Below are 19,538 nucleotides of genomic sequence, written 5' to 3'. Positions count from 1 at the left end.
AAATACCTTGCAGAAAATAGTATTAAAAACGTGACCTCTTTTAATACCAGAACTTATCGAGCCGATAACGATAACTCATTTCGAAAACTGCACACGTTTTCATCTGTTTTTTTCTCCAACTCCAGGCAAGTGAGTAATAACAAAAATCCAATCAGAATTGCAGAAAATCCTGGTATTGATTGCCACAGCCCAACATTAGAAGAAACCATGCCAGAGGAGGAACAGCAGAAGCAACAGCAAGCCGGCGACGGCAGCGCCAATCCTGCTAAGACACCCAAACAATTTGAGAAGGAGCGCCTCAAGGCCGAGAAGCTGGCCAAACTGCAGGCGAAACTGGACAAGAAGGCTGCAGTAGCTCCAGCGGCAGCCGAAAAGAAGGAGAAGCCCGAAGTACGTACAAAATGCGGCACTGGAAACTAGGTTATGTGCGAAAAAGTGAATGGGGAGCACAACTATCTGGTAATTGAGGCTATTGTTCGTGGAGAAAGCTAATTTTTTGCTCTGCCATTACAGAAGCGGACCAAAGAGGTAAAAGAGGCCGCTTTGTACACGGCGCAGACAGCACCCGGGGAGAAGAAAGATCTGAGCGAGCCGCTGCCAGATGCCTATAGTGCGCGGTTCGTGGAGGCCCAGTGGTATAGCTGGTGGGAGAAGCAGGGCTTCTTCACGCCCGAATTCGGGGTAAGACGAAACCACCATAAACCCACCGTGACACTGACAGTGACACTCCTCTTCCCTACAGCGCAATTCAATCAATTCTCCGAATCCTAATGGAAAATTCGTGATGATCATACCGCCGCCGAATGTGACGTGATCTCTGCATTTGGGCCACGCTTTGACCAACGCCATCGAGGATGCCATCACGCGCTACCATCGGATGAAGGGACGCACCACTCTGTGGGTGCGATCATGCCGGTATAGCCACCCAGGTGGTGGTGGAAAAGCTGCTCTGGAGGGACGAGCAGCTGTCGCGGCACGATCTGGGCCGGGACAAGTTCATCGAGCGCATCTGGGACTGGCGTCGCGAGAAGGGTGGCCGCATCTACGATCAGCTCAAGTCGCTGGGCTCTTCCTACGACTGGTCGCGTTTCAACTTCACCATGGATCCCAAGCTCTGTCGCGCCGTAACGGAGGCGTTTGTGCGGGTGCACGAGGAGGGCAGCATCTACCGCAGCTCCAGGCTGGTCAACTGGTCGTGTACCCTGCGCTCGGCCATTTCCGACATTGAGGTGGACAAGGTTGAGATACCCGGCCGCACTTTTCTCTCCATTCCCGGCTACGACGAGAAGGGAAATGCTCGTGAAATTCGCTTACAAGGTGGAGGACAGCGACGAGGAGATCATTGTAGCCACCACGCGCATTGAGACGATGCTGGGTGACACCGCTGTGGCCGTGCATCCCAAGGATGAGCGCTACAAGCATCTCCACGGAAAGATTGTGGTGCATCCCTTCTGCCCACGCCGCCTGCCCATCGTGTGCGACGAGTTTGTGGAGATGGAGTTCGGAACGGGCGCCGTGAAAATCACCCCTGCCCACGATCCTAACGATTACGAGGTGGGCAAGCGCTGCAACCTGCCCTTCATCACGATCTTCAATGACGACGGCTTCATCATCGGCGACTATGGAGAGTTCACGGGGATGAAGCGCTTCCAGTGCCGCAAGCAAATCCTGGAGCGGCTGAAGACGCTCAACCATTACCGCGAGACCATCAACAATCCCATGGTGGTGCCCATCTGCAGTCGGTCCAAGGATGTGGTCGAGCCCCTCATCAAACCGCAGTGGTATGTCAGCTGCTCGGACATGGCCTCCTCGGCAACCGAAGCCGTACGCTCCGGCGAGCTTAAGATCATCCCCGAGCACCACACCAAGACCTGGTACCACTGGATGGATGGCATCCGGGACTGGTGTGTGTCCAGGCAGCTGTGGTGGGGCCATCGCATCCCCGCCTACCACGTCAGCTTCAGCGATCCCTCCGTTCAAACCGGAACGGTAAGAAAACCCAATCAGGAACCCATTCGTCAGAGCTAATACTTCACGATCTCTTGTCCAGCCTGCTCCTCTCCGCTCTGTATTTTATTATTGGTATATCCTTTTGTATTTATTTGCAGAGCGACGACGAAAAGTATTGGATTGTGGCGCGCAGCGAGGCGGAGGCCTTGAGCAAGGCCGCCGATAGATTCAAGGTGGATGCCAGTAAGATTGTGCTGAAGCAGTACGAGGATGTGCTGGACACATGGTTCAGCTCGGGCATTTTCCCCTTCTCGGTGTTCGGATGGCCGGACAACACCAAGGACCTGCAGACATTCTATCCCACATCACTGCTGGAGACGGGCCACGACATTCTCTTCTTCTGGGTGGCGCGCATGGTCTTCTTCGGCCAGAAGCTGCTGGGCAAGCTGCCATTCAAGGAGGTATATCTACATCCCATGGTACGCGATGCCCACGGCCGCAAGATGTCCAAGTCCCTGGGCAATGTTATCGATCCGATGGACGTGATTCTGGGCATCACGCTGGAGGGCCTGCACGCCCAGCTCGTTGGCTCCAATCTGGATCCGCGCGAGATTGAGAAGGCCAAGGCCGGCCAAAAGCAGGACTACCCTCAGGGCATACCCGAGTGCGGATCGGATGCCCTGCGTTTCGCCCTCTGCGCGTACATTACCCAGGCGCGTGACATCAATCTGGACGTAAATCGTGTCCTCGGCTACCGCTTCTTCTGTAACAAGCTGTGGAATGCCACAAAGTTTGCCCTCCTCTACTTCACCGGCCACGAGAAGTCGAGCACCGATTTGAGCGCCTCCGATGCCGTTAACCAAATGGATGAATGGATGAATGGATCCTCCAGACGAAATACTCAAACGCTATGCCTGCGATCTGGCTACCATTTCCTACTGCTCCAAGGTGGCCTTCGATAGCCCTGCTCCGGACGGTTGCGCCATCCTTACAGTGACGGGCCAGTGCGAGGTGCATCTGCTGCTGAAGGGCCTCGTGGATGCTGACAAGATCGCCAAGCTGCAGAAGAAGGGCGATCAGCTGGTCCAGACTGTTGGCAAGCTAACCCAGACTATGCAGGCCTCCGACTATGCCACCAAGGTGCCCGCCAAGGTGCAGACGGCCAATGAGACGAAACTCACAGAGTCCCGTGCGGAGATAGAGCGGATTACGGCTGCTATTGAGAAACTAAAGCTGATGTGAGGAGAGCGGAAGCTACCTCTCTGGAATGAGCATTTTGTTGATATTTAAGGGACGGACGCCTGTCCCCAGATACAGTTTATAAAAAAAATGTGCTACTCGCTTGCTTCTCAAAGACATTTCTTGCATGCCCATAGAAAAATATGTATTTATTCCGTACCACGCGAGCAATTTATAAATAAAAGAGATAGAAAACCCCCAATGCTGTTGCATCTACCAGGTGAGGCGTGTGGCATGATCGGTCTTGCGCTTGGACATTTTAATGTAACCCAAAAACTGAAGCTCTGACACAGCGCGCGTGAAGCGTGCCCTGGAAAAGTAAATAGAGTTCGAAAAAACGGGAGATTTAGGAGATTTTAAAAGACTCACTGTATCTGCGGATCGATTTGCTCTTGGGCCACCTCTCCGTCCGGATCCTCGCCTGCAGCCAGTCGAACAGGTTGATCATGCGGCCGCACTCCAGGTGCAGTTTGTACACCACCGATAGATCGGGCAGGGTACCCATGAGCTGCGTTTGCTCGCGTAGCACGCAGCACTGGCACTGCATGTAGAAGTGTGGGTTGTTGAGGGCCGTGTGCAGGGCCGCCCGTGGGGCACCAATTATGTTACGGCGCACCGTGGTGATGTCGCTGAACACGAACAGCTCGTGGAGCGGTGGAGCCTCTGAGAGCGCCCGCAAATTCGTTTGCAGTCGTTGATCTGCTCCACGTATGGCCGGAACGAGGACAGACGTCGTATGGTCTCCATATCGTCTTGTGTCAACAGCTTAATGCGATTTAGTGCCTTGCTGTAGCCCGTAACTACCAACAAATACATTTGGGTGCACGTTGAAAAACAGTTTAAAGTGCAAATTCAGTGAGAGTGCGGCTGGAATATTTATAGACAAATTCCGGTACTTTAAGCGTCGAATCTCTCATTCTCTGCGCAGCTGCAGCCGCGGTTCTTGACTTTTCGTGTCTTGCATTCTCGCTCTCGCGTCTATACATCGTCGCTTAAGCGGTATTTCATTTTCCGTTGTTGTGTCGAATTGCACAACGGTTAACATGGACAACGATCCGAATACAGGCGCGGGCGGAAATATTGTGGTGGCTGATTCCAGACTGAGTCTGTATAAGCGTAAAAGTCAGTCATTATATGAACGATTGCACAGGCTTGGCGAATCCTTCGCGGGGAATAAAATCGATAAGCTGACCGCCGCGGAAGTCGAGGTGCGCCTTGATATGTTGGCAGAAATTCGAGAGGAATTTAATAAGGCCCATAATGAGTTGGAGGCTCTCGATCAAAACGAGATTGGGAGTGAGCTGCGCGAAATCTTCGATACTCTTTTCACATCGTTGAAAGCTGAGTTGCTGGCTGCTGTTGAAGTAAGCCAGTCACACGCCGCTGCCCATAATACGACTCTGCCAAGCTATTCCGGACATAGTGCCATCATCATGGCTCACAAGCAGCGACTTCCTGAGCTGAAGGTGCCTAAATTTTCTGGTGGATACGTCGAGTTCTCGGATTTTATGGCAATGTTCAAATCGGTGATTGATGCGGATGCGGATCTCAGTGACATCGAGAAATTCCAGCACCTTCGCTCTTGCCTCGCTGATGCGGCTTTGGATTCGGTTCGATCGTTAGAGCTCTCCAGTGCCAATTATCGTGCGGCTCTGGATATACTTAATAAACGCTTTAATACCAAAGGACTTGTTTTACAGGCACACATCAAGAAGGTTCTTGGGCTAAAGAGGGTAGACTCGCCTTCTGCTAAAAGGCTTCGGGAGTTTTCGGATGCAGTCAATTTACACATGCGAGCGTTGCAGACATTGGGAACTGCTGAGGAGATTTCAGGATTCATGGTCATCAACATGCTGCTGCAGAAGTTGGATTCGAAGACGCAAACCAAATGGGAGGAGCACACATCGTCGGATGCTATACCTACCGCAGAGGAATTCTTCGAATTCTTGCAGCAACGCTGCCAGAAAATGGAGCGGTTGGAATATGCTACAGCGACACACGCTAGTAGCGATCAGGTGGGAAAAAACCATTCCTATACGCAGGTTAAGAAACCGTTTTTAGCTTCCAACTCTTCCGCCGACCCGTCTGTATGCGTCTTTTGCCACTCAGCGGGCCATGGAATATACTCGTGCAAGATATTCGGAAATCTCTCACCGTTGCTGCGCCACAAAGAAGTGAAGAAGCTTTCCCTATGCTTCAATTGCCTAAAGCCGGGGCACCGGACCCGCGCATGCAATAGTGGAAAATATCAAGTATGCGGCGGTAGGCATCATAGTTTGTTGCACTTCGATAGTATACAGCCCACAACACAAGGCTGCCCAGGTATTACTCCTCCCGATCTGGCCGTTCAACCGGACACTCTTTCCGTTGCTCAAAATTCTGCTAGCAGCTCGTCTCTACCTTCGTCTACCTCTCTTGCTGCCCAAGGTCTTCACTCTGATGTCGAGCTTCTGGCTACAGCCGTGGTTCTCGTAAAGAATCGGTCTGGCGTTTTAGTTCCTTGTCGTGCCATCTTAGATTCAGGATCGCAGCTGCATCTCGTCACATCCAGGTTCGCCCAGCAGCTTCAGCTTAGGAGAACTCAATCGTCTGCACTTGTGTCTGGGCTGGGCGATACCAGCGTTTCTACTGAGGGATCCACCATAAGCATTTGTATGCATTCTCGCACCTCTGCTTACACAACTACACTTACTGCTCTCATCGCCCCCACGATTACCGATTCTCAACCAAGTATGACAGTAAATGTATCCGATTGGCGTATTCCATCTAACATTCAGCTCGCTGATCCTGCATTTTTCAATCCTCAACGGGTTGATCTTCTCATTGGTGCGAGCGTTTTTTATGATCTCCTCTGCGTAGGGCAAATCAAACTCACCGATGGACTGCCTCTTCTGCAGAAGACCCGGCTTGGGTGGATCGTATCTGGCGGTGGACAGAAGGTATCAAGCTCGGCGCTTTTGGCTACGCACAATTGTCCAGATTCGATAGCTGAGATGGAAGCAAGGTTGGATAAAACTGTTCGTATGTTTTGGGAGGTCGAGAATTGTGTGGAGGCTGGGTTAAATACCAAAGAAGAAGACGATTGTGAAGCACATTTCGTAAGCCACCTTTCACGGTTGCCATCCGGTATGCAGTTCGTCTGCCGCTAAATAACAATACTGATCGTTTAGGAGAATCTTATGCTCAGGCTTATCGACGGTTCATCAGTCTGGAGCGGAAACTGGAGCGTAATCCTACACTCAAGGAGCGGTATTCCGCCTTTATGAGGGAGTACATTGATTTGCATCATATGCACCAAGTCAACCCTGATTACCGTAGTCTCTGCAAATATTTCTTGCCTCATCACTGTGTCCTAAAGGAGGACAGTACGACGACAAAACTCCGTGTCGTTTTCGACGGATCCGCAGCTACATCAACTGGATATTCTCTAAATGATGTGATGATGACAGGCCCTGTTATTCAGCCTGCATTGTTTAACATATTGATTCGCTTTCGAACATATCCAGTCGCTCTCACTGGGGACATTTGTAAAATGTACCGCTGCGTACGAGTGTCTACACCCGACAATTTGTATCAGTGCATCCTATGGCGAGATTCCATCGAGTCCGAGGTTCAAGTCTACACATTAGACACCGTCACATACGGGACGAGGGCTGCATCATTTTTAGCGGTCCGCGCAATGCACCAGCTGGCCATCGACGAGGGTGAGTCCTACCCTCTTGGCTCAGCTGCTCTGCGGCAGGAGTTTTACGTGGATGACCTTATTTCGGGCGGTAATTCGGTCGCACAGGTCATGGACAAGATGCACCAAACATCAGCTTTACTGTCCCGTGGTAATTTTAGACTTAGGAAATGGTGCTCCAGTCACCAGGAAGTACTTGAGGGAACCCCTGAAGATGACATAGAGAAGTTCCTAAAGTTTAATGATGGAAGCGACATTGCCAAAACTCTCGGCTTAGCGTGGGACCCTGCTTCGGATCAGCTGCTTTTTGCCTTGTCCGCACTGGACACAAACTCAAAGCCATCAAAGCGGTCGGTTTTATCTACGATTGCGCGGTTCTACGACCCTCTTGGATTGATAAATCCAGTCATTGTCAGGTGCAAAATCTTCCTTCAGCAGCTTTGGAGAGAAAATTTGGATTGGGATGAAAGCCTACCCTCAGCGTTGCATTCAACTTGGATGGACTTGAGAAATAGTTTGGCAAGCATTTCTCGGATCTCATTTCCTCGCTTGGTTCTTCGTTCTAGTGTGGCTACAGAAGTTCACGGATTCTGTGATGCCAGCTTAGAAGCATATGGCGCTTGCGTGTATGTCGTGTCCAGGTAAGCCCAGTCTTCGAGCCACGTTTTGTGCTCAAAGTCGCGAGTGGTGCCGCTAAAGACTATATCGATTCCTAAGCTGGAATTAAGTGGAGCCCATTTGCTTGCGAAAATCATGCAGAATGTAAAGGACATGGGAATCTTTACAGGTCGGTTCTATTGCTGGTCGGATTCGTCAACAGCATTATCTTGGATTAGGGACGAGCCAGCTAAATTTCAAGCTTTCGTGGCAAATCGAGTGGCATCAATTCAGGAGTTGACGGCAGCCATGGAATGGCGCTATGTTCCCACATCTTTAAATCCTGCTGATATTCTCTCGAGAGGCTCGCTTCCCAACCATCTTATCCACTCAGAGCTATGGTTTCACGGCCCATCCTTTTTGCTAGGCTCCAAGGATAAGTGGCCTGTATCTCCATCTAACAACATAGCAACTTTGGAGCTTCGCAAGAGAGGATTGCTAATCACGTCTCCACATGCCGATCTCACGTCCGGATGCAAATTTGCGAATTCATTCTTTAGCATGCAGCGCACATTCGCCTACATGCATAAATTTATACATCGTCTTAGGCATCCAGGACTCACCGTTTCTGATATTCGGCAAGGAACGCATCTTCTAATTCGACACATTCAGCTGGCAAATTTGTGGATGGACATAAAGGAGACTCGGCACAATGGTCAAGTCATCAAATCCACTTCTATTAGTTCGCTCAACCCGTTCATCGATCATTCTGGACTACTTAGAGTTGGAGGTCGTCTTGGCAACTCATCGCTAGGATTTGACGCTCAGCACCCGCTCATTCTGCCAAAGGGACATTCCATTACCTTTGCGCTGATAAGATATTATCATGAAAGAAACCTCCATGCCGGACCTCGCGCCTTGCTATCCAAAATTCGGCTGGAATATTGGCCCATTGGAGGTGTTAAGGCAGTGTCAAGGGTCGTCAGCAGATGTGTGAGATGCTTCAGGACTAGGCCGCGCATGGTCGAAAACATCATGGGAGACCTACCTAAGGAACGTTTGGAAGGATCTCGAGCTTTTGAAGTCACTGGAGTAGATTACTGTGGACCTTTTTTCTACCGATCAGAAATCCGCACAAGGCCTCCGATCAAGTGCTACATTAGCGTATTCATCTGTTTCACTTCTAAGGCTATACACATGGAGCTCGTAAAGGATTTGACCACCGCATCGTTTCTAGGCGCACTAAAGCGTTTTACTTCCACTCGAGGAAGGCCAAGTCAAATTTGGTCGGACAATGCGACAAACTTCGTTGGGGCCAAGAACGAGCTTCTGGAGCTAAAGAAGCTTTGTCTGAGCGAACCGCATATGAAGGAGGTCCACGAATCCTGCTTGGCTGACTCGATCGACTGGCGTTTCATCCCACCTCGCTCTCCGCATTTTGGCGGGTTGTGGGAAGCGGCCGTGAAGACCGCAAAATATCACCTGTACCGCTCAGTTGGACCATCTGTGCTTAGCTTCGACGAGCTGCGCACTCTGATCTGTCAGATCACTGCAATTGTTAACTCTCGCCCTTTGCTCTCGCTTTCAGAAAATCCTGATGATTTAGACGTTTTGACTCCTGCTCATCTGCTTTTAACCGGCCCCCATGAGCAAATCCTCGAGCCTGACCTAACGAAGCTGAACTACAATCGTCTGGATGGCTGGCAGCGGGTCACCCAACTACAGCAAATATTTTGGAGCCGTTGGCGCGAAGAGTATCTCACTCTCACCCGCGCAAAACATCTGCAAGAACGACCTCGTTCTGGTGAAGGACGAAAATCTTCCTTCAATGCGTTGGCCACTGGCTAGAGTGGTCGATGTCGTTTTGGGCAAGGACGGAGTGTGTCGCGTCGCTGACCTGAAGACATCCTCAGGAAACATCAGGAGGGCCGTCACTCGGCTATGTTTGCTGCCCCTTAAGGAATCTGTTGAGAGACTAGCTCCCAACGGGGGAGTATGTTCGGGCCAGCCGCTGAAGAATAACCGTAACTTTAACATTATTATTGTAAGAGCAGAGAGAGCCGCCTATGTTGTAAAACGTTGACGTTCTGCAGAGCTGCTGCGCTCTCCCGCTAAAGGGGCTCTCTGCCGCCGCCACTTCGGCAAATACTTTGATCTGCTGCCGCCACTTCGGCAATCACTTTGATCTAACGCCGTCGTCTATAGTTTAGTTCTATGCTAACCCCTCTGCGCATTGGTTGCATATCGATCTCGCATAAAGTTTATCTGGCAATAGCAAGCAATCGGCTTCCGCTAAGCCACCAATATTAAATTCGAATTATAAAGTTTAACCCGAAATCTCTTTTCATTTTTGAAACACATAGGTGCCAAAAAAGCTTGGCATCTCAAACAGGTATATTAGATTTGTGGTAAAAGTGGATGTGTGTAACGTCCAGAAGGAATCGTTTCCGACCCCATAAAGTATATATATTCTTGATCAGCATCAATAGCCGAGTCGATTGAGCCCTGTCCGTCTGTCCGTCCGTCCGTCCGTCTGCCCGTCTGTCCGTCTGTCCGTCCCCTTCAGCGCCTAGTGCTCAAAGACTATAAGAGCTAGAGCAACGATGTTTTGGATCCAGACTTCTGTGATATGTCACTGCTACAAAAATATTTCAAAACTTCGCCCCGCCCACTTCCGCCCCCACAAAGAACGAAAATCTGTGGCATCCACAATTTTAAAGATATGAGAAAATCAAAAACGTAGAGTTGTAGAGAATGACCATATCTTTAAGACTGCGGAATATTAATTGGATCGTATTATTATTATAGCCAGCATCAAGAAAACAATTTCATTTTTTTTCGCCCTGTCTCTCTCTAACACACACGTAGCATAGCCGCTTTGCTTAGAGTAAAACATTAGCGCCTAGATCTCAGAGACTACAAAAGCTAGAGCAACCAAATTTGGTATCCACACTCCTAATATATCGGAACGAGACGAGTTTGTTTCAAAATTTCGCCACACCCCCTTCCGCCCCCGCAAAGGACGAAAATCTGGGGATATTCAAAAATCTCAGAGACCATTAAGGCTAGAGTAACCAAGTTTGGTATCCGCACTTGTTAGATCTCACTATAAAACGTATATCTCAGAATTTCGCCCCACCCCCTTCCGCCCCCACAAAAGGACGAAAATCTGTTGCATCCACAATATTGCACATTCGAGAAAACTAAAAACGCAGAATCATAGATAATGACCATATCTATTAGATTGCTAAATCTGGATCAGATCAGATCATTTTTATAGCCAATAGGAACAAATCAATTTGCAGTGGCTACGCAGCGCCCGACATCACGCTCAGACTGATTTTCTGTCTCTCTCGCACGCACTCTTTGTCGTGTCGTTCAATATTAGCGGCGTCTGCCGGAGGCGAGCCATACTGACTTAGTATCGGGTATAACTGTAGTGTTGTGAAATCCTCGATACGAGATTTCAATGTTGAGCAGAAATGCTCTGGGGAATCTTTGCGTTTAATAATGTTCTACACGATATAGAAAATTCGAGATTTATTCATTTGGACTTCAATCAACTTAAACTTTAATCTTAATCGCGTATAGAGTACAATGTAATGGGTAATACGGGTTTAAGCGCGGCCGGCTGCCACTGCTAATTGTCGTTGTGATTTCGTCGAAACGCAAACGAAGACTCTTCATGGTGATCGGAAACGAGGTTACGCCGCCCTAGCATGAAACGACGCCGTTCTCCGAGTGGGCAATCGCAGTTAGAGCGCTCTCACTCTCTTTGTAGTTTAACCCTTAGAAAACCGTCCATGCCGCCCCCAATACTGGGACCAGTATTAGAAACCAAAGGATGTCACATGTGAATGCTCTGTGAATAAATAAATTGTTCGTTATGGTACATGTATGGTCGAATAGAGCTAGCAACGGTGGTAGGATTATTCTGAGGTCTGTGGCAACGGTAGCCGACATAGTTTAGAGACCGATCGTTTGTATACGCCTGATGCTGTTTTAACAGTTGCGACTGTGACTAAACTGTCAGCTCCAGGGTGAACTTCTATTATCCTTCCCAGTTTCCACTTGTTGGGTGGCAGTCGGTCATCCTTGACAATTACTAGATCGCTGACTTGTAGATTGTCGGTTTCATGTCGCCACTTTGGACGGGCTTGAAGATGTGATAGCCAATCCGAACTCCAACGTTTCCAAAATTGCCGGATCATTTTCTGTCCTTCCAGAAATTGGACTGTGAGTGGAACATCCCTTGTCGTTACATCCGGCGGTGCTAATAATGAATCTCCAATAAGAAAATGTGCTGGGGCGAGGACAGCTAGGTCCTCCGGCTCCGCGCTAAGTGGACATAATGGCCTGGAATTTAAACAGGCTTCAATTTGTGTTAGCACGGTAGCAAGTTGTTCGTAGGTCATTTTATATCCTGAAAAGGCTCGATAGAGATGTGTTTTGACAGACTTTACATTTGCCTCCCAAAGGCATCCGAAATTAGGACTATGCGGTGGATTAAAATGCCATTGGACGTTTCGGGCCGCTAAAGCCGGTATTACAGTTGTGGGTAGCTCTCGTTTCAAATGTATTTGCCAGGTTTGAAGAGCCCGGTCGGCACCAATGAAGTTCGTGCCGCAGTCGCTATACATGTGTTGACAGTAGCCCCGACGCGCGATGAAACGTTGTAGGGCCATGAGAAAGTGTTCGGTGGTTAAGCCCGTGACCGCTTCAAGATGAATTGCCTTTGTAGCCAAACAGATGAAAACTGCGATATACGCCTTGTAGTTTGTGTGTCCACGGAATCTGGATGCTTGAATTTCGAACGCGCCTGTATAGTCCACTCCGGTGGCGATGAATGCACGAGTTGGCGGATTGACTCAATGTAGGGGAAGATCGGCCATCAATTGTGCTGCTGGTTTCGGTCGGTGACGAAAACATCGGACGCATTGTCGAAGAATGCGTTTGACAGTTTGTTTTCCGTTGACTATCCAGAATGTGTCGAATAGTGGCCAGCGTTAATTCGGTGCCGCCGTGGAGTGCGAGACGGTGGGCATTACGCACGACGAGATCGGTAAAATGATGATGATTGGGAATGATCATTGGTTGTCACTGGCTTATCGGAAGGTGCATTGCATTTCGCAGTCGACCTCTGACTCGTAGAATTTGTTGGTCATCTAGAAATGGGGATAATTGACACAGCTTGTGTGTGCCCGATAGTGCCTTGTTTCCCTTCAACCTCAATATCTCTGTCGCGTAGACCTCCTGTTGAATGCTGCGAACGAGATGAATTAAAGCGTTGTCGAGCTCCTGCACACTCAGTGGTCCAGACAGTTTGTCCCCTTTGGCTTGAATGTTATGTATAAACCGTAGAACATATGCCATGACTGATATTAACCTGTCGTATGAGGACGAGTTTTGGATGAAGGCTTCTGGAGCCTCCGAGACTTGCACAGCATTTTGGAACAAAACTGATGGTTTCTCCTCGATAATAGTCCTGTCGATGTCCTGACTGGGAACTCCGTTTGCCGGCCATTGGCTTTCCGGCTGCTGTAGCCATGATGGTCCAGACCACCATAATGGATGTACTGCTAACTCTTGTGGTGTTAAGCCACGAGTTGCGCAGTCCGCTGGGTTTACCGCAGTAGGTACATGTCTCCACTGACTTGATGTACTATGCTCCAAAATCTGTCCAACGCGATTTGACACAAAGGTTTGCCATCGGTGGGGATCTCCATTTATCCAAAACAAAATGATAGTAGCATCTGACCAATAGAAGGTTGCCATAGGTGGTCCTGCAGTGCGAAGTTGGTCCCGGATCCATTTTGCCAGTTTAACTGCCAGCAGCGCACCCGAAAGTTCGACTCGTGGAATTGTGATCGGTTTCGTGGGTGTGACTCGACTGCGTGCAGCTAGCAAATGAGTTTGAATCATTCCGTTTGGTAGCTCTGCACGAATATATGCACATGCTGCATACGCCAGTGATGATCCATCGCAGAAAACATGTAGCTGTAATGACGCAAGCTCGTGGATGTTGAAGCGCAGCCATCGTGGTACTTGAATTTGCTCGACATATGGCAAGTTCTGTATGAATCCCTGCCATCTATCAAGCAGTTCGGTTGGCAGCGGTTCATCCCAGTCCAGTTGTGCTAGGCTGCCATCGTTGCGTTTGATGCGGGCCATCCATGAGTCCTTGAGTATCGCCTTCGCGGTCATGACACAGGGCGTGATGAAACCTAATGGGTCGTACAGTCGGGCGACTTTGGAAAGTAAAGAACGTTTAGTATGTGCGTGACTGATTTCAAAATTTATCTTGAACCCAAAATAGTCTTGATGTGGATGCCAATAGAGGCCTAAGGTTTTAACGGGATCTTGGTACTCAAACTCTAATAATGTCTTATGAGATAAATGGTCTGGAGGTATGTCTTGTAGCAGAGAAGCGTCATTCGCAGACCACTTTCGAAGCTCCATTCCTGCTGATCGTAAGGCTCCGATCAATTGATTTTGAATTTCTAATGCTCCTTCGCGAGTGGAAGCTCCGCTTTGTACGTCGTCCACGTATATTTCGTGTCGAAGGATCCTTTCCGCGAGTGGGTATCGGTCTCGTTCATCCTGCGCCAGTTGATGTATGACGCGAATGGCTGTGTAAGGAGCTGAAGCGGTTCCAAACGTAACTGTGTTGAGATAATACTCAGCTACTTGGTTGTGTTCGTCATGCCAAAAGATGCGTTGATATTGCGAATCCTCTGCATTCATGTCAATGCATCTATACATCTTCTGAATGTCGGCAGCAAAAACAAAACGATGGAAACGCCAATTCAGGACCACGCCGGCTAGATCGTTTTGGAGCGCTGGTCCGGTGCATAGGACGTCATTGAGCGATTTTCCGTTTGACGTGTTACAGGAGGCGGCATATACTACTCTAACCTTAGTAGTGACACTTTCCTCTTTGAATACTGCGTGATGAGGCAAGGTGCAACATGTGGACTCGATTCCATTCTACTTGCTAATGATGCAATGCTGCTGCTCCTTGGTTGTTACTTTGGTCACCTGGCCTAGTTGAAAGTACTCCTTCATGACTTCCGAATATTTGGCTTGCAGCTCCGGCTGCCTTTGGAATCTTCGTTGAAGCATTTGGAATCGATTAATCGCGATTTGACGTGATTTGCCTAGCACCTGCGAAGGGTCAAACAAACGCTTAAGTGGTAACCGTACCAAATACTTGCCGTTTCGTTGACGGATGTGAGTTCGTTTAAAATGCTCCTCGCACCATCGCTCTTCTGGTGTGAGCTGTTTTGCAGAACCGAGATGCTCCATTTCGAAGAATTTCTGGACGAGATTCTCTAGCCTGTTGTGGTGACATCTATGGTGACAGCGTGTGAGCGTGTGGAAGTGGCTCGACCAAAGACTATCCAGCCCAGCTGGGTGTGCTGTGCAATTGGTTGGTTCTCCTTTCCTCTGCGGATATCTGAAAGCAGGATCTGTGGGATTACGTCCGCTCCCAGCAGAAGATCAATCCGTTGTGATGTGTAGAACCTGGGATCGGCGATTTCTATTCCGTTCGAATGAGGACATTGCTGCAATTTGATGGATTTTGAAGGTAATTGCGATGTAAGCGTTTTAAGTATAAACGCAGTATCAATGGTAGTACAAAACTGCGAAGTACAAGAACTTAATGACAATTCTGTAGTGTAGGTACACCTGTTCTTGGAGGTGGTCCCAACTCCAGCGATTTCTGCCGAAATTGGATGCCGCTTGAGGTTGAGAGCCTGCACTGTGTGCTCTGTAATGAGGGTTCCTTCCGAGCCTGAATCCACTAACGCACGTACCACAGCTGATTGGCCAGTGTGGGGGTTGTGGATTGTGACCAGGGCAGTGGCCAGAAGGACAGTGCTGGGTCCGTGTTGCGTTGCCGTAGCGGAGACTAGTTGCGCAGAGTGTGTTCTCACAGACGAGTCGGTCGCTGCAGACTGTGGATGACCACCGGAACTAGTGTTGGGAACAACTGGGAGAGGCTGTGCAGTGCTCTGAGTAGGAAGTGGGGTCCTAGCGTAGAGTTGCGTAGGTGTAGCCCTGCCAGATGAGTCGCTCGTTGTATACTGCCAGGAGTTACCGGAACGAGCGTTGCCACCTGAGCAGGAGTTGGGAAGTGCAGCAGTGTATGGTGTCTTTGACCACACTGCGTGCAGTTCCTTTTACTGGTACATTTTGAAAGTGCATGGGAACGGCTCAGACAGCTGAGGCATGCCTTTGCATGATCGACGATGGCTTTCCTTGCAAAGCAGTCCGGGCAATGCCGAAGATTGTGACTGTCGCTACAGTAAGGGCAGCGAGGGTGTTCGGCAACCGCAGTCTTGGCGTGGAAACTGTTGCCCTTGTATGTTACGTTGCCAACTGACTTCTTCGGGTGCCTTTGATTGACAGGCTGCGGCACAGGTGTCCGCGTCGTGGAGTGGCCTCGATTTTCGAACACATCGATGCTGACGAGACGGCCGTTGAGAAATGATTGTAGCTGAGAAAATGTGGCAAGTTCGGCAGAGCTACCGAGATGGAGCTCCCAAGCTTGCAGTGTCGTGCTTGGCAGTCTGGAAGTGAGATGATGAGCCATCCAATGCTGAACATCTAGATTCTTGAAAGCATTGAGACAAACCGTCGCAACATTAAGCATATGTTTTATATCAGCAGACTGCTCCTTTGTCAACTGTGGCAAGTCATACAAACCGTTCATATGGTACATAAACTGCAGCCGTTTGTTGTCGTATCGCTTGAGGACGAGACTCCAAGCTGTTGCATAGTTATTTCCCGCAAGCGCCATCTGCTGAATATCCTCGTCGCGATCCGAGGGAAGAGCTTGCTTCAGGAAATGAAACCTTTGGACGTCGGACAGTTTCTGGTTGTTATGGATGAGTTGAACAAATGCACCTGTAAATGTCGGTACAGGTAGCTTGGGCAATTGCACTGATGATACAGATGGATTTGCTGGCTCCGGATTCTGCTGTACCGGTGGTGCTCTTGGACATACATTTTCGTAGGCCTCTGATATGATGCTGAATGCCGTTGTATAGTCTTCATCAAAGCGAAGCCGCGTTTGAAAATAAGCTTTTGTTTTCCGATCTGCGCCATCCTTTCTGAAATTACGCACCGTTTGATTAACCCTCGCAATGAGATTTGTCTGAATAACACTGAGATTGTCGATCTCCACCTGAGGATCGGCTTCGAGGTCGTGGGACTCGGCTGTTGACATGTTGCTGTTATGTGTATGTACCTTTCTCACCCTTAGTTGCACTCTCTTTGACCTTGTACAAAATACCCACAACGAAACACTTACTCTGGTACTCGGGAGTGCTTCTGTTTGCTTAAAGCGTAGCTTAAGAGAACTTGCGAGTCGTTGTTGTTGGTGTTGTCCGAGCGGAGAGCAGAAACTGTGCTACTGTGAGCGTTGAGTTGAGGCCTTGTGTCTAGAGATGATATGCAGCAACAGAACGCTCGTTGGTCTCTTGGTCTCTTGGTCTCTGCTTTGCACGAGAGAGAGGCTGCTGTCTAACCGTCGGCTTGTGTTGTTGTTGTGTGCTACTGTCCAGGCGCAGAGCTATCGTCTGGTCTTCTCTGTCCCTGCTTCGTGCGAGAGATAGCGGCTGTTGGATAAACCGTTGGTTTGCGTTGTGTTTGCCGTTTACAGTTGCAGCCGGTAAAATATGATTTTATTTTTACATTTAACTGAACGCGGAACGAGGTAGAATCATATGCGTATAGTACGAATTAAACGCGGTTCCCCCATGGGCCTCCAAAAATGTTGTGAAATCCTCGATACGAGATTTCAATGTTGAGCAGAAATGCTCTGGGGAATCTTTGCGTTTAATAATGTACTACACGATATAGAAAATTCGAGATTTATTCATTTGGACTTCAATCAACTGCGTTTTGCCTGGGATCCGCGCGTAACAGCCTTCTGCTGGTGTCACACGGGCCACTTGACGGTGCAGTAACTGCATCGCCTCTTGAAAGATGCAGTCATTGCATGTCAACGTCCACAATATAAACTTTAATCTTAATCGCGTATAGAGTACAATGTAATGGGTAATAGTGCTTTGGTGAGTTTACGGCTCGTTTTCTGCACTTCGTTGGATCATCTGCTTTGAATTATTGCCGCTGCAGATGATTGTCTGGCTCGCTCTGCTGTCTGCTCTCCTACTTTACCTGCTATCTCACTCCGTTCTTCTTTTATTCGTGCACAGTGATTCTACTACTGTCCATAATGGCAATTGTTTGCAGTGCGAAGAAATGTGAATTCGGTGGTGTTATCATTGGTGATTCATTTCTTAGCTGCTGGCTGTGCGACAATTTTGCCCACATAAAATGTGCTGGTGGTGGAAATTTTGGCCGGCTGAATGATCTGATCTCGAAACGCATGGGCCTGTCTTGGTCATGTCTGGCTTGTCGGTAGATTGAGGCCGAAATGCGCACATTTATGAGACAGACTCGAACTGGGTTTCTAGATGTCCGGAAACAATTTGTGGCTCTCAACGAGAAATTTCTTGCCCTTGAATCACAGTTTCTTGGGCTCAAACTCTTGAGCGAATCGCCTAGACGGAAAATTCCGCATATTGTTACCAATCTCTTGCAACCTAATCCGATTGGTGCGCCTGCCTCCCACCTTCATCCATCGGAAGCATTTCCGTGTAGTCATGCCACGCCGTTGTCTGTAAATCCGCCAACGGTGGCTCCGGAGTTCTTTACACCGAGCAATGTGCTTCCTTCGAGCACCCAACTCCCCAACAGCATCAATCCCATCCCTGCAGTTTCTGTGGCCGTCACTTCTGACGCGGTGAGTGCTCCTAGTGCGGGTGTGCTGGTTGCTGACGACGTCTTGCCAATTCCTGCTCCAATTCCTGCTCCAATTCCTACTCCAATTCCTGCTACAGCCATTGCTGCCAATTCCTCTGTCCTTGTACCGAGATCTCTTTTAGGAGTGGCTCCACCATCTCGATCTCGCTCGGGACTTCAACTTAAAGCAGTGGTCCCTCGGAAAGCAATATTTGTTTCTCGTCTTATTCCTGAGGCTACAACGGAGGATGTTAAACAACATCTTGCCGCTAAACTTAACACCTCGCCTGTTGATATAGTTGTGACTAAATTTACATTTAAACATAAGCGCAACATATCATCCTTTAAAATTCTTCTCCCTGATTCTTTACTATCCTGTTCTCTAGAACCGTCAATATGGCCTGAGCATACAATTGTGCATGAGTTCCTTCTCAAAGATTCGAACTCGAATCCAAGAATTACCGAACATGCTCCAAAAAACTGATGTACTATTTTTCCATGCACTATCAGAACGTTCGCAGTTTGCTGGGAAAGTTGCGTCAAATTCATACTAATAGCGCGTCCTTTGATTTCGATGCCATCGCGTTTACCGAAACCTGGCTTAACTCCTCTGTCAATGATCACGAAATTTTCATTGATAGTTACACTATTTATAGAATGGACCGCCCATCTTTTGCAGGTGGGGTTCTGATTGCAGTTAAATCTGTTTTCTCATCTGAGTTATTACCATTCAATAACATTCATGGAATTGAATTTGTTGCAGTCAAAGTTCGTGTTGGCTCCGCATTTTTCTATTTAACCTGCTCTTACATTCCTCCCAGGTCTGATGATGAGCTTTACTTACACCACCTTTCAGCAATTAATAATGTTGTTTCTACATTAGGGTGCAATGATCGAATTATTGTCATGGGGGACTTTAACCTCCCATTTCTTTCTTGTGATGACGCTGACCTGTTGTTTCCCAATTGCCATAATGACTTTATCAATGGGCTAACGGATATTTCCCTTGTCCAAATTAATGCCGTTAAAAACATTAGGGACAGACTTCTTGACCTCGTTTTTGTTAACGATGGTTCTCTTGCTACTGTATCTAGAGCAAGCCCAATATCTCTCCCTGAAGATCCTTACCATCCAACTTTGTTGATATCACTGGAGTGTACACAATCTGGAGGTGCTGACAGTTCCATGGCTCCTTGTCACATAAAGTGTTTTCGCAAAACAAACTTTATTGATTTAGATCTACATCACTCGCGTGTTG

The 19,538-nt window shown here is 48.6% G+C and overlaps 1 protein-coding gene and 1 pseudogene across 1 annotated transcript; one reads left to right on the top strand and one right to left on the bottom strand.

Annotated features, from left to right (window-relative positions):
• Positions 1–56: 56 nt before the first annotated feature.
• Positions 57–3,325, top strand: LOC117192619 (annotated as a pseudogene).
• Positions 3,293–4,005, bottom strand: LOC117193013 (origin of replication complex subunit 3-like). Its single transcript, XM_033397732.1, has 3 exons — positions 3,921–4,005; positions 3,559–3,888; positions 3,293–3,499 (listed from the first exon to the last, which is right to left on the bottom strand). Exons 1-3 carry the CDS (start codon positions 4,003–4,005, stop codon positions 3,339–3,341), a joined length of 576 nt encoding a protein of 191 aa, XP_033253623.1. The 3' UTR covers positions 3,293–3,338.
• Positions 4,006–19,538: the final 15,533 nt, after the last annotated feature.

Source organism: Drosophila miranda, assembly GCF_003369915.1.
Source record: "Drosophila miranda strain MSH22 chromosome Y unlocalized genomic scaffold, D.miranda_PacBio2.1 Contig_Y2_pilon, whole genome shotgun sequence".
NCBI lineage: Eukaryota > Metazoa > Arthropoda > Insecta > Diptera > Drosophilidae > Drosophila > Drosophila miranda.
Note: the sequence above shows the minus strand (reverse complement) of the source record. Positions and strands in the feature narration are given on the sequence as shown.